Source organism: Eleutherodactylus coqui, chromosome 1, assembly GCF_035609145.1.
Source record: "Eleutherodactylus coqui strain aEleCoq1 chromosome 1, aEleCoq1.hap1, whole genome shotgun sequence".
NCBI lineage: Eukaryota > Metazoa > Chordata > Amphibia > Anura > Eleutherodactylidae > Eleutherodactylus > Eleutherodactylus coqui.
This window is the reverse complement of record NC_089837.1, coordinates 445,174,548-445,190,401: the sequence shown is the minus strand read 5'-3', so window position 1 is coordinate 445,190,401 and position 15,854 is coordinate 445,174,548. Positions and strand designations below refer to the sequence as shown.

At 46.9% G+C, this 15,854-nt stretch overlaps 1 protein-coding gene across 1 annotated transcript in view; it reads left to right on the top strand.

Annotated features, from left to right (window-relative positions):
- Positions 1 to 15,854, top strand: part of RXFP2 (relaxin family peptide receptor 2) — a 334,755-nt gene that overhangs the window by 296,940 nt on the left and 21,961 nt on the right. Inside the window, exons 10-13 of the mRNA XM_066583026.1 lie at positions 6,982 to 7,053; positions 9,532 to 9,603; positions 11,144 to 11,215; positions 13,208 to 13,276. Of these exons, the coding sequence (XP_066439123.1) occupies positions 6,982 to 7,053; positions 9,532 to 9,603; positions 11,144 to 11,215; positions 13,208 to 13,276 (285 nt within the window). The remainder of the gene's footprint in view (positions 1 to 6,981; positions 7,054 to 9,531; positions 9,604 to 11,143; positions 11,216 to 13,207; positions 13,277 to 15,854) is intronic.

Sequence of the window (15,854 nt, the reverse complement as noted above, 5' to 3'; positions counted from 1 at the left end):
AGTCACTACCTTGGATGACACCACTGTTTCTTCCTCCGTGGTGATCTCTCAATGAAAGAAATAAGAGTCCACACTAGAGATGAGCGAACGTACTCGTCCGAGCTTAATACTCGTTCGAGTATTAGCGTGTTCGAGATGCTCGTTACTCGAGACGAGTACCATGCGATGTTCGGGTTACTTTCACTTTCATCTCTGAGACGTTAGCGCGCTTTTCAGGCCAATAGAAAGACAGGGAAGGCATTACAACTTCCCCCTGCAACGTTCAAGCCCTATACCACCCCCCTGCAGTGAGAGGCTGGCGAGATCAGGTGTCACCCGAGTATAAAAATCGGCCCCTCTCGCGGCTCGCCACAGATGCATTCTGACAGAGATCAGGGACAGTACTATCTTGTTGGAGCTGCTATAGGGAGAGCGTTAGGAGTATTTTAGGCTTCAAGAACCCCAACGGTCCTTCTTAGGGCCACATCTAACGGTGTGCAGTACTGTGGAGGCTGCTTTTTGCAGTGTTGCACTTTTTTTTTTTTTTGGTATATCGGCCGTGCAGAGCATTGCGCCCTGCAGTAATACTCCAGGGCCAGAAGCACTTAGGCAGGGACAGAAGACATGTTATTGATTGAATATAGGCAGTGGGCCTTTGCTAAAAAATTTGGGGCAAAAAATCTATTTGGCCTGCCTGTGACTGTGCTCAGTGTTCTGGGTCTGTCTGTGCTGGGTGTAGTAGTTCTACAAAATCATACGCAGCCAGCTAAGTGTTACAGCAGGCTTGCGCCAAATTATTTCCTGGCGTTCCGTAAGCGAAGTCAGCCTCCAACCACAGGCCAATAAGCGGCACATTTAATTACAGCGTTCTGTTTCTGCATTACTGGTAATACAGCATGCTGAGGGGTAGGGGTAGGCCTAGAGGACGTGGACGCGGCCGAGGACGCGGAGGCCCAAGTCAGGGTGTGGGCACAGGCCGAACCATTGCGGTGGACAGGGGTAGAGGCAGGGCCTGACCGAATAATCCACCAACTGTTGCCCAAAGCGCCCCCTCGCGCCATGCCACCCTGCAGAGGTCAAGGTGCTCTACAGTGTGGCAGTTTTTCACAGAGACGCCTGACGACCGACGAACAGTGGTGTGCAACCTTTCTCACACCAAGATCAGCTGGGGAGGCACCACTACCAGCATGCGCAGGCATATGATGGCCAAGCACCGCACAAGGTGGGACGAAGGCCGTTCACCGCCTCCGGTTTGCACCACTGCCTCTCCCCCTGTGCCCCAACCTGCCACTGAGATCCAACCCCCCTCTCAGGGCACAGGCACTACCGTCTCCTGGCCTGCACTCACACCCTCACCTCCGCTGTCCTCGGCCCCATCCAGCAATGTCTCTAAGCGCAGCGTCCAGACGTCGCTAGCGCCACTGTTTGAGCGCGAGCGCAAGTACGCCGCCACGCACCCGCATGCTCAAGCGTTAAACGTGCACATTGCCAAATTGATCAGCCTGGAGATGCTGCCTTATAGGCTTGTGGAAACGGAGGCTTTCAAAAGCATGATGGCGGCGGCGGCCGCGCGCTACTCAGTTCCCAGTCGCCACTATTTTCCCGATGTGCCGTCCCAGCCCTGCACGACCACGTCTCCCGCAACATTGTACACGCCCTCACCAACGCGGTTACTGCCAAGGTCCACTTAACTACAGACACGTAGACAAGCACAGGCGGGCAGGGCCACTATATCTCCCTGACGGCACATTGGGTGAATTTAGTGGAGGCTGGGACAGAGTCAGAGCCTGGGACCGCTCACGTCCTACCCACCCCCCGAATTGCGTGCCCCAGCTCGGTGGTGGTATCTGCGGCGGTGTATGCTTCCTCCACTAAACCACCCTCCTCCTCCTCCTCCTCCTCCTCCTCCTACGCAACCTCTGTCTCGCAATCAAGATGTGTCAGCAGCAGCACGTCGCCAGCAGTCGGTGTCGCGCGGCATGGCTACTCAGCTTAGGAGATAAGAGGCACACGGCCCACGAACTGCTGCAGGGTCTGACAGAGCAGACCGTCCGCTGGCTTGCGCCGCTGAGCCTCCAACCGGGCATGGTCGTGTGTGACAACGGCCGTAACCTGGTGGCGGCTCTGCAGCTCGGCAGCCTCACACACGTGCCATGCCTGGCCCATGTCTTTAATTTGGTGGTTCAGCGCTTTCTGAAAAGCTACCCACACTTGTCATACCTGCTCGGAAAGGTGCGCCAGCTCTGCGCACATTTCCGCAAGTCCCACACGCACGCTGCCACCCTGCGGACACTGCAACATCGGTTTAATCTGCCAGTGCACCGACTGCTGTGCGACGTGCCCACACAGTGGAACTCTACGCTCCACATGTTGGCCAGACTCTATGAGCAGCGTAGAGCTATTGCGGAATACCAACTCAAACATGGGCGGCGTAGTGGGAGTCAGCCTCCTCAATTATTTACAGAAGAGTGGGCCTGGTTGGCAGACATCTGCCAGGTCCTTGGAAACTTTGAGGAGTCTACCCAGATGCTGAGCGGGGATGCTGCAATCATTAGCGTCACCATTCCTCTGCTATGCCTCTTGAGAAGTTCCCTGCTAAGCATAAAGGCAGACGCTTTGGAATCGGAAACGGAGGCGGGGGAAGACAGTATGTCGCTGGATAGTCAGAGCACCCTCATGTCTATATCTCAGCGCGTTGAGGAGGAGGGGGAGGAGCATGAGGAGGAGGGGGAAGAGACAGCTTGGCCCACTGCTGAGGGTACAGATGCAGCTTGCCTGTCATCCTTTCAGCGTGTATGGCCAGAGAAGGAGGAGGAGGATCCTGAAAGTGATCTTCCGAGTGAGGACAGCCATGTGTTGCGTACAGGTACCCTGGCACACATGGCTGACTTCATGTTAGGATGCCTTTCTCGTGACCCTCGCGTTACACGCATTATGGCCACTACGGATTACTGGGTGTACACACTGCTCGACCCACGGTATAAGGAGAACCTTTCCACTCTCATTCCCGAAGAGGAAAGGGGTTCGAGAATGATGCTATACCACAGGGCGCTGGTGGACAAACTGATGGTAAACTTCCCATCCGACAGCGCTAGTGGCCGAAGGCGCATTTCCGCGGCCCAGGTAGCAGGGGAGGCGCAGAGATCAGGCAGCATGTACAGCGCAGGCAGGGGAACATTATCAAAGGCCTTTGCCAGCTTTATGGCTCCCCAGCAAGACTGTGTCACCGGTCCCCAGTCAAGGCTGAGTTGGCGGGAGCACTGTAAAAGGATGGTGAGGGAGTACGTAGCCGATCGCACGACCGTCCTCCGTGACGCCTCTGCCCCCTACAACTACTGGGTGTCGAAGCTGGACACGTAGCCTGAACTCGCGCTGTATGCCCTGGAGGTGCTTGTTTGTCCTGCGGCTAGCGTCTTGTCAGAGAGTGTGTTTAGTGTGGCTGGGGGAATCATCACGGATAAGCGTACCCACCTGTCAACCAACAGTGCCGACAGGCTTACACTCATCAAGATGAACAAAGCCTGGATTTCTCCAGACTTCTCTTCTCCACCAGCGGACAGCAGTGGTACCTAAACAATACATAGGCTGCACCCGCGGATGGAAGCATCGTTCTCTATCACCATCCAAAACAGCAATTTGCTTCATCTATCTGTGTATAATATTCCTCCTCCTCCGCCTGCTCCTCCTCCTGAAACCTCACATAATCACGCCGAACGGGCAATTTTTCTTAGGCCCACAAGGCTCAGTCATATAATTTTTGTAAACAATTTTTATACGTTTCAATGCTCATTAAAGCGTTGAAACTTTCACCTCAACCAATTTTTATTTTTACTGGGCTGCCTCCAGGCCTAGTTACCAATTAAGCCACATTAACCAAAGCGATTAATGGGTTTCACCTGCCCTCTTGGTTGGGCATGGGCAATTTTTCTGAGGTACATTAGTACTGTTGGTACACCAATTTTTGGGGGCCCTCGCCTACAGTGTAATCCAATTAATTTTTTGCCCACCTGCATTAAAGCTGACGTTACATCAGCTGTGCTGGGCACTGCAATGGGATATATTTATGTACCGCTGGTGGGTTCCAGGGAGCCACCCATGCTGTGGGTCCACAGGGAGTTGTAAATGCATCTGTCCACTTCTAAAGAACCCCGGTCTGACTGGGGCATGCAGTGTGGGCCGAAGCCCACCTGCATTAAACATGACATTATTACCTCAGCTGTGATGGGCAATGCAATGGGATATATTAATGTACCGCCGGTGGCTTCCTGGCACCCACCCATGCTGTGGGTCCACAGCGAGTTGTAACTGCATGTGTCCACTTCTAAAGAACCCCGGTCTGACTGGGGGATGCAGTGTGGGCCGAAGCCCACCTGCATTAAGCACGACATTACATCAGCTGTGTTGGGCACTGCAATGGGATATATTTATGTACCGCCGGTGGGTTCCAGGGAGCCACCCATGCCGTGGGTCCACAGGGAGTTGTAACTGCATGTGTCCACTTCTAAAGAACCCCGGTCTGACTGGGGCATGCAGTGTGGGCCGAAGCCCACCTGCATTAAACATGACATTACCTCAGCTGTGATGGGCAATGCAATGGGATATATTTATGTACCGCCGGTGGCTTCCTGGCACCCACCCATGCTTTCGGTCCACACGGAGTTGTAACTGCATGTGTCCACTTCTAAAGAACCCCAGTCTGACTGGGGCATGCAGTGTGGGCCGAAGCCCACCTGCATTAAGCACGACATTACCTCAGCTGTGATGGACAATGCAATGGGATACATTTATGTACCGCGGGTGGGTTCCAGGGAGCCATCCATGCTGTGGGTGCACACGGAATTCCCATTGCGGAGTTGTACCTGCCTTTGACTATTTATTAAAAAAAACGCGGTCTGACTGGGGCATGCAGACACCTTGACAGAATGTATAGTGTGTGGCACATAGGTTCCCCATTGCTATGCCCACGTGTGCAGCTCCAGATGGAGGTGGCACAGGATTGGATTTCTCATTGCTTCTGTACAGCATTGTGGACTATCGCCCCGCCCCTTTTAAAGAGGGTCGCTGCCTAGCCGTGCCAACCCTCTGCAGTGTGTGCCTGCGGTTTCTCTTGCAGACGCACTTATAAATAGACATGAGGGTGGCGTGGCATGAGGGCAGCTGAAGGCTGGGCAGGGACAGTTTGGTGTGCGCTGTGGACACTGCGTCGTGGGGGGGGGGGTTGGGCACCATGTTACCCAGGAGAAGTGGCAGCAGAGTGTCATGCAGGCAGTGATTGTGCTTTGTTGGAGGTAGTGTGGTGCTTAGCAAAGTTATGCATTGCTAATGAGGGCTTTTCAGAAGTAAAAGTTGTTGGGAGGGGGGGGGGCACTCTTGCCGCTATTGTGGCTTAATAGTGGGACCTGTGAACTTGAGATGCAGCCCAACATGTAGCCCCTCGCCTGCTCTATCCGTTGCTGTGTCGTTCCCATCACTTTCTTGAATTGCCCAGATTTTCACAAACGAAAACCTTAGCGAGCATCGGCGATATACAAAAATGCTCGGGTCGCCCATTGACTTCAATGGGGTTCGTTATTCGAAACGAACCCTCGAGCATCGCGAAAAGTTCGTCTCGAGTAACGAGCACCCGAGCATTTTGGTGCTCGCTCATCTCTAGTCCACACAAACGAGGTAAAGTTAAAAAGGCCAAACTGGGAACGGTTGGCGAAGCCATTTACTGTAAATCAAGTTGCAAAGTTCCAACGGTTACAGTTCACTTTACATCCACCGGCAGGACAGGCAGTGCAAAGGAACACGTGATGCGACAGGGAGGAAAATACGGGAAAACAGAGTGACTGTGGTTCTCTGGTCCTGGACACCAACCCTTGAACAACTCCACCAACACTCTACCAGTCCACTCTCATGAAATTTTGAAGAATTGCCTTGCACGGCTGGAAAACTCGCACTTAGTGTGATACTTATATAATCCAATCCACACAGACAAAGAAGAAGAGGTTCATAAAACTCCCAAGCTTTCCTAACAGCCTCTTTCATATTCACCCCCCACTCAGATTCAAGGTGTTCATGTGTGGGCCAGCTCCTCCCCAAAACTCTCAGGAAGGACAGACAGGAAAAAGCTCACTCATGCACCTTGCAACCACACATATATAACAAGGTCACATGACATACAAATAGATACTTTTTCCAGACTTAACACAGGCAGTAACCCATTCAGTGTTGAAAGGTCCAATTTACATCATAATCACTCACATAGAAGACACTGGAAATACACATAAGCACAAGACTACATAGATTATTCAGAAACTTCCAGAACATATGCACATCAACTTCTGTACACTGCATTTGGAATAATAGATCTTTGAAATCTTACTTCCTGGTACTTGACTTTTTATCTATTCACTTGAACAACCTTCTCCAATCAGAGAAAACCTTTTTCAGAATGCAACCCCCTGGGGTGATCAGCTGAATGCCCTAGGTCTTGTTCTGGGCACACCCGGCAACCAGCTGACTTTAATGGGGATACCTTTGGATAGCATACATGGCTGCCCACAGATATATCACCATTCTTGTAACACAAGGACACCTCAAAGTCCAACATAAGAATCAGCTTACAGTCCAACTTACCGTTCCGGCTCATACAGGGGAGTATAGAGTGGGGAACCCTTCTCTGTGATGTTCATATGACCCAATAGGGCAGGAATTGTCTTCTTGGGACAAAAATGTTCACTGTATTAAGAATTACTCTATTATGCCAAAATTACGATCATTGACTTTAGCTTAGTCACATTGTATACTGTGAGCAGGGCCACTTTAATACCCAAGTATTAGGTAATAATTACCAAACATACACTGAACACTCAGCCAGATGAGCGGTACCTTCTGAAGCCACCATAGCTATAATGTGTTGTACATTCAATACACATGATGCTAGAGCAAATCAAATGATATTTCACCACCACTAAAAGAGCAGCTTAATTTAGGGTTTTCATTTTTTTTCATTTGCAGGGATTTTGAAGGGAATTACATCGGGTCACTCAGTAATTCAAGCTTTGTCACATGTGACGTGCTCACTGTCCTGTAAGTGCTTTTACCTTTCCTGCACAGTTTTGTTGCAGTATTTATATATATTTTTTGTGTAAATGTTGCATATTCTTGAGTCATACACCAATATTCAGACAAAATCCAACCAGAGTTTTAATGAGACATTAAAATTAAGTTTTGAAAAAGTGAACAGGTGTAGTGAAATAACTAAGCCTTAGTAAGAGACCCCGGAGAACAGTTTTAATTTCTTTGTTGCATCTGTTGCCAGCCACTCTATTCTTTCTGGCATAAATGCTGTAAAGGAATGAAAAGCCACTCATTGGTCTCCGTTTGCGCAATGAAATTCTATGGTTCCATTTTGACGTTCCATCTGAATATCTGAATCCCGTTTTTGGACAGGGTTTGTTGTTTGGCCAAGATTTAGGCCAAATGCAGACGGCCGGGTCGTGAGATCCTCGCAGCGGGATGGGACCCTGTGCCCTTGCAAAGACCCCCGACTTACCTGTCCGGCGTCTTCATTCTGCGCTGTTGATGTGCCGGCTGGTGCACAGCTGCACATGCGCAATGCAGAGCTGACACGTCAGCGACAATGCAGGCGTGTGAGCCTTTGCGAGGCTCGCACTGAAATAGGACATGCTGCGATTTCCACCCTGCAAGTGGAATATCGTAGTTGATTTCCACTCGTGGGCATGGAAATGCATTTTTCAATGCATGTCCTATGAGCTGTATTTGCTGTGGGGTTCTGAGCTCCGGATGCCACAGTGCATTGGGCCTTAGAGACATTTATTACAAGCAACATTTTAAAAAGTCGTAAAATTTGTCACAATCTATCAGCTACCTATCAGCATTTGGCAACGTTGTTCGACATTTGATAAATTAGTTGAATTTTTAACTGGAGATAGGAAAGAAAACATACTGGAAAAGTGGCATCTAAAAATTCCCTGATGATGAATACTGTACCGCTTCCTATGTAATAATGGAGGAAGTGTCGTGGGGTGCAGTGTGCAATATAGGTTCCAGGATATGGTGGAGCCAGGGGCGTAGCTGAAGGCTCATCGGCCGGGGTGAAAAAGCTTATCTTGGGGCCCACCAACTTCTTTTAACCCCTTAACGCAGAGGCATAACTTGAAGCTCCTGGGCCCCAATGCAAAACCTGTAACAGGGCCCCAAACTATAATGCTTTATTCATAGTACTGGGCTCCCTATATACAGAAGAGAGGCCTTATGGGCCCTCTAAGGCTCTTGGGCCCAGGTGCAACCGCATCCCCTGCACCCCCTATAGTTACATCAGTGGGTGGAGCCAACGGAATATCAAAAGATATACAGAATTTATTACAAAACTCAGAAATGTAGCGAATATTGGTTTGAGAGTAAATAAGGCCTACCGGTAAACAAACAACCATCTTCAAGGCAAAGCAACGTGAATTCTCGGAGTTCGAATGAGGCGTGAGAGTGGGTGCCAGACAGATGAGACTTTCCATTCCACAACACCAGACACAGCGCCTCACCTGGGCTGATGAGGTTGATAACTAAAGCAACATGTAGCATGAACATATGAGTCACAGTACCAATTGTTTCGGGCTGATGATGTGGTTCTTGGGTGGTGCAAACGCCATGAAGCCATGGACCCCACTTATCAAAAAAGCATTGTACAGGCTGGTGGTGGCTCTATACTGGTGTAGGGTATGTTCTCCTGGCATTGGTTAGGTCCAATTGTCTGCCTAAAGATGTCATTGACTGATGCCCGCTACATTTCACTGCTTCATAGACTGCATGTACCTCCAAAAGATGGGATATTCCAGCAAGATAATGCACCATGTCATTGAACCCAAGTTACCCAGAATTGGAGGAGTATTCTCAAATGTTTCTACGTATGGTGTGACCTACAAGTTAGCTCGCCATGAGCATTTATGGGACGTGGAGCAGAGTTCTATTCACACCCAAGATTCTGTACTAGAGATGAGCGAGCGTACTCGGATAAGCACTACTCGCTCGAGTAATTGGCTTTATCCGAGTATCGCTGAGCTCGGGTCTAAAGATTCCGGTGCCGCTGCGGCTGACAGGTGAGTCGCAGCGGGGAGCAGGGGAGAGTGGGCGGGAGAGAAGGAGAGAAAGATCTTACCTCCGTTCCTCCCCGCTCTCCCCGCTCTCCCCTGCAGCTCCCCGCTCCGTGCCGGCACCCGAATCTTCAGACCCGAGCACAGCGATACTCGGATAAAGCCAATTACTCGAGCGAGTAGTGCTTATCCGAGTACGCTCGCTCATCTCTATTCTGCACCTATAAATACCACAGAGCTGTAGGTGACTCTTCCGATGGCATGGCCTAACATCCCTCCAGGTGTCTTCTGTCCCCTTGTGGAATCAATATTTTTTCGAGTTGGTGTGTGCTCGAGCTAGAGGGTGTTCTAGATGATATTAGTTCCTATCCCATGACTTTTGGCATGTTAGTGTATATTATGTTTTATGTAACCATTTTTATGCTTTCCTTATATGGTGTATATTTTTACTCCTCAGGTTTCTACGTGGAAATAGAATCACATTGGGAAAAGAAAACATCTTTTCATCTTTGAGGAGTTTAGCAGAAATGTAAGAAATCCATCCAGTAAATGAGCTGATCTCCTATTGTCAAAAGAACATTTTACTACTCTCATAAAACCTGTCACAGATCAAAACAAATATGAAAAGCTGTGACTGAAGCGTTGGCTGCTATGAAAATAGGCTCTTGATACATGACTTTACCTTTCAGCTAGTAGTAAATTATTGTAAATCTTTGGCAAACATTTCTATAGCATTATTACAGTAGATACAGTCTTCTTTCTCCATGTGAGTAATAACATCGCACGGTCCTTACGGAACCTGGACTTTGGCTATGGGATGAACTCCATGTTAAAAGAACCCAAACTATGGTAAAGCTAGAATAAATGTACAAAACGCTTTATTTTTGGTGTCAAGATAAATCACAGGCGACAGGAGAAGTGCTAGGCCATTGGAATTCATGAATACCGTGAGATGCCCAACTATCTGACCTACAGCAATATAATGGGTGGCACATTCTGGCTTGCCATTCTACCGGTAGCAGTGCCCGTGCATCTTAAGGGCACCAATGACCCTACTGAAAAGCCTCACTCCTGTGCTTGAAGGAGTTTTACCAGAATAACAAGTTATGCCCTATGTACAGGGTAGGGGATGATTTACTGATAGGTGGAGGTCAGCGGCTCGGCGCAACTCATTAATAGACTAGCTTGCTAATGCATCATGACTTGGCGCTGCTAGATCTGTACCTCTGAATTCCTTTACACCCATTTGAAAATAGCTTTTCTAAACCAGGCAACCCGTTGTGGTGCCATCCTGTAAGTATGTCCTCTGCTTCAGCTATTGCATTTATCATCCAGCAGAGTCGCTATGACAAATCTGATGAATTTTCAGACTTTCTAGTCTAAATTAAGGGCTTCTTCACCCGAACGTGTTTGCGCACGTTTTTGCATGCGCAAAATCTGCATGCACTAAACACAGAATAAAATGCATTGATTTCAAAGGGCTTGTTCTCATATGCTCGTTTTGCATGCGCTGCTCTATCTTTCTGCACTTCAGCAGCCAAAGTCCCATAGAGGTCTATGGGAGGTGCGCAAATACGCAAGTGGAGAGGCAAAACGCAGGAAAAAGAAGACAGATGGCCTTTATTAGGTTTTAATAGCCATTCAATTCCATGGAAAGGGTGTGCCGTATGCGAGTGTGAATTGGCCCTGCTCGAGCAAATATTATAGTCAGGGGCGTAACTATAGTGGGTGTAGGGAATGCGGTCGCACCCGGGCCCAGGAGCTTTAGGGGGCCCATAAGGCCTCTCTTCTCCATATAGGGAGCCCAATACTATTAATAAAACATTATTATTAGGGGCCCTGCTACACATTTTGCATTGGGGCCCAGGAGCTTTAAGTTACGCCTCTGATTATAGTACTATGGGCAGACACTTGTACAAACCCCTGATTATAGCCCTCGCCTAACCTAGTTCATGCGCAAATAAAAATCGCATGTTGGCAAGCATTACACCAAGCCGAGTTTCTTTGCCCGATATCACACTGGCCTGTGTGAATGTAGCCTTACTCGCTTATATTCTGTTTATTCCTAGAGATCTGTCAAGTAATCTAATCACAGAAGTGCCGCTCTCCAGTTTTAAAGAGCTTAAACACTTGCAAAAACTGTAAGTACAAATGAAAATTCTTGATCATTCTTATGTTTCCGCTTTGTTGCTATTCTGAACTCCTTTGCCTTTAGGAGCTGTTTCAGTAACACAAGTGTATTAGGCAATTGCTCATGCAATTCCCTAATATACATTGGTCCATCAATCTTCTCAGAGCTCTTTCACACGGGTGTATTTTCTGTCCATATTCAGTCCGTATTTTTTACCGACTGAATACGGAAAATACGCGGATCCACTGAATTAAATTCATTTATTCAGACGTGCGTTTTTTTACACTGGTCAATGTTGTACATTTTGGCCCATTTTCACTATGTCTATGGGTGTGTAAAATACACAGCAAACATGTATGAGCATTAGAGATGAGCGAACGTGCTCGGCCACGCCCCTTTTTCGCCCGATTACCGCGATTTCCGAGTACTTCCGTACTCGGGCGAAAAAATTCGGGGGGCGCCGTGGCGGCACGGGGGGTAGCAGTGGGGAGTGGGGGGGAGAGGGAGAGAGAGAGGGCTCCCCCCTGTTCCCCGCTGCTACCCCCCGCACCGCCACGCCTCTCCCCGCCCCCCGGCGCCCCCCGAATCTTTTCACCCGAGTACTGAAGTACTCGAAAATGGCGGTACTCGGGTGCGTAAGTACTCGAAACGAGTACGTTCACTCATCTCTAATGAGCATCTATGTTTACTGCTTATTTTTTGCACACCCTGTTTTCCGTGGATTGGGACAAAACTGACAGCACTTGGGCCTTCTTACATTTTTTTTGCACATGTGAAAAATGGATGACACAGAGAAGCAGCATGCATGTAAAAAAAACTGCACATACTATATACACAAACAAGCACATACACACAATGTGAAAATTGTGTATCTTTCATGGGCAACAATCACATACGCCTGTGTGAATGAGCCCTAATGAACAGGACGAGCTTTATAGACAACGTGACACTGGACCATAAAGTAAGGCTCAATTCTCCAATTTTAGGAGAACTACAAGGGTCAAAACGTCACTGTGTGTTTCTTGTTATGGGAGAATAAATTGGAACATTTCTTTGCACCCACGTATGCTGCCAATTTTCTTAATTAGCTCAGCACTTGTAGTCAGTGATTCCAGCTGATATGTCCTTGGACAATCGGCAGACCTCCCTTTGCCACTCACATTACAATAACTGGGTAGCGTCACTCCAGGAATCCAAATTGGTTTCTCTTTCTGGTACTGGAAAACCCAAATCTGTAGTAGCAGTGGGGCAGCTCACTCCTCACAAGGTTCTCTGCACAAAGTGCATAGTCACATCTCAGCCCAGGAACAGCACCTGTATTTTATACCTAGCCAATCAACAGGCAACACAGGTCCTGTTAATACACAGCAATTAGAGTAAAAACATAGTCATGTGACCGCTCTGGAGCTCCTGGCAAAAACATAAGCAAAGAGCAGCAGTAATATTGATAGATATATACATGGGCCTTTAATCCCTTACCTACTTATTTGTTTTCCCTGCAGTGTGGATGTTTATGTGCTCAATAAAAGACATAAACAGTATAAGTATTTGTGCTATTAGTTTAACTAGACTCTGTTCATAATTGTGACTTACATAACAATCAGATCACATTTCATTAGTAAACAATGCAGACATTCAGATAATTCCAAGAGGTTCACTTAGGTCGATCTCACACAGGTGTATTGGCATTTTTTGTTGTGCGCAATTTCCAAGCTCGCAACACACAATGCCAATAGTCCAATGGCTGGTATTGGACCACTCACACTAACAAATTTTTGCACATGTTTTACTCACGCAAAAGAAATTGTGGCATGCAGTATCTTGGTGCGATAGTATATGGGGATTGGCGGCATGCAGCAAGAACACATGTCATTGCATACTGGCTTCGTGCTTGCACATAAAATGCCAGCATACACATTCGTGTCAGCCCGGCCTTACTTTTTCTTACAACTATAGGTGAATCCTGCTGTTCATACTTATATTGTCTCTTCTGTTTATACAGTAATCTCAGTTGTAATCCACTATCGCTCCATACTGATCAGTTTGAAACATTGTCACATCTTCAATCACTGTAAGTAAATCTTTGAAATATTAAATATACATATAGAGCCAAATTTAACTTGACTATGGTGTCTTTCTGTGACAAGTTATATTATCTTGCAGCATTCCAAAGCTATTATTAACTTTTCTTCATACAGCAAAAGTCATTGAAAAGTAATTGAAAGGGTAGCTAAACTATAGCCCAGAAAGTTTTTTTTTTTTTTTTTAACAATCCCTCCTATCCATTTCAAGGTAAATGGACAACAGCACATCTTATTGTAGACATGAACTTTATGCAAACGAATCACGCGGGACTCAAGGAATGCTAACTAATATAACAAAGAACATGGTACACATGGAAGAGGCCATTAATAATAGTACAATGATCAATTCAAAAGTGGTTATTTTAGACCCGGGGGGCCCAATAACTTGCAGAGTATGTTATGGCATAGAATGTACCCATAGGAAATTATGTAATGAGGGTATGTAACATAGAAGAACATTAACCAACTAAGGACAAACATTGACGAGATGACAATCTGTTAGGTTAAGAAAGGACACAAATGATGTCAACAAGTGGATAAGATTGAAAAAGCGAGAGAACAAATGTGAGGACTTAAATCATTATTGTGGAGAACCTAAATATTGGATCCATGGGTTCCAGATAGCAAGAAAGTTTTTCCTGGTCCCCGATTCCCGTGCTACTAACTCCTCGAACCTAAATATTAGTGAAACTCTATCCTTCTATTAGTCTAGTGGGGGTGTTGATTTATCTCTCCAAAATAGGGGGATAATAAGTTTAGCAGCTGCCAACAGTATTGTCGGGAGGTGCTTCTTAGATGGAGTAAACTGAGGAGAGGGTTTCCATAGTAGTACTATGGTTGGGGAGAAGGTATATGTAGTTTTATATTTTTGGTTTATTTACGTGGTGATTTGCTACCAGAAGGCGTTTAACAGAAAGTTATCTTACTTGTTAAGAGTCAAGTTAAATGTGGCTTCTTCTGTATATCCTGCATTTACTGGGTCTTTGGGCAGCTGAATAGGTTGCATGCATACTATGTCCCCCACTCCTGATTAGCACTTCATGAATGAAAACCAGGAAACAAGAAAACTGCATTAGGGTGCATTCACACGAACGTATATCAGCTCGGTTTTCACGCCGAGCCGATATACGTCGTCCTCATCTGCAGGGGGGGGGGAGGATGGAAGAGCCAGGAGCAGGAACTGAGCTCCTGCCCCATCTCTGCCTCCTCTCCACCCCCTCTGCACTATTTGCAATGGGGAGAGGCGGGACGGGGGTGGGGCTAAGTTCTGAGAATTAGCCCCGCCCCCGTTGCGCCTCTCCCCATTGCAAATAGTGCAGAGGGGCGGAGAGGAGGCAGAGAGGGGGCGGGAGCTCAGTTCCTGCTCCTAGCTCTTCCATCCTCCCCCCTGCACACAAGGACAACGTATATCGGCTCGGCATGAAAACCGAGCTGATATACGTACGTGGGAATGCAGCCTTATGGATTATTTGAAACTCCTCATTTCCAACATTGTCAAAAAATTTTTTTAAATGGTCTGTGTAAAAACAACATTTATAGTATGTATAGGTGCTAAATATCCATGTAATATTTTACAGCGTTTTATTTTGTAATTACCTAGATTATTAAATGTATTTGTAACTAAATAATACTTTTGGCCAAAAATATATTTAATGAACATGGCTTTGACTTGCTGCTATATACGGGTGACTCTGATCTATCAGACCCAGCCCATCCATATATCACATAGCGCCTGTAGATATGCAAGGAAAATGTTTGGACAGAATCTTTGCACCCTGAAGCAAACAGCCGATCACCGGTGGATAGTGCAAGGATGCCAGCTGGACATTAAACAGTAGAACTTGACTTCACCTATAATAGTCACTTTTCCTTGGTACTAACCGTGTCTCCCAGTAATCAGCTACACCCCCCCCCCCCCCCAAGACTTACAGTAAAGCTGACTGTCACAAGAATAATGGATATGAAGCACATACTAACACAATGCAGCACTACGGACTCACCATTAGATGATAGGATTAGGAGGAGATGGTAACTGGATAATGAGGATGATGATAAAGCGAATAGTGGGAAATGTAGCAAATGATATAGATCAGAAATAATAGCCAGATAAATCTTGTATCTAACCCTAGCTTCCTAAGTTTTTCTCTAATCTCTTTCTGACACAGACCCTAAACACTAAACCTCACTATCTCTAAGTAGTCCTCATTCATCCCCATTGCCAACCCTGTCTGAAATACTATCCCTGAAAAAAGAGGACAATAGGACACAGACAAGAAGCCAAACAAGCAATCTGAATCATGAACCAAGGCTAGACAGATACAAACAAGTTATGAGCAGACAAAAACCAGAGGCTAGGATGCAAGACTGGACTGGACATAAATATAGGGACAAGATCAGACTAATAATAAGAAATTAGACTAGAACAAGGTACTGGAACGTAAAACAATGAATACTGAATTGTTACAGCTATCACCAGCAACCACATTGCCAGGGATACTTAACCCTTTCCAATCCACTGTCTGATGTCTGAAGACATTCTGATTGCAGGCTGTACAGCTCCAATGT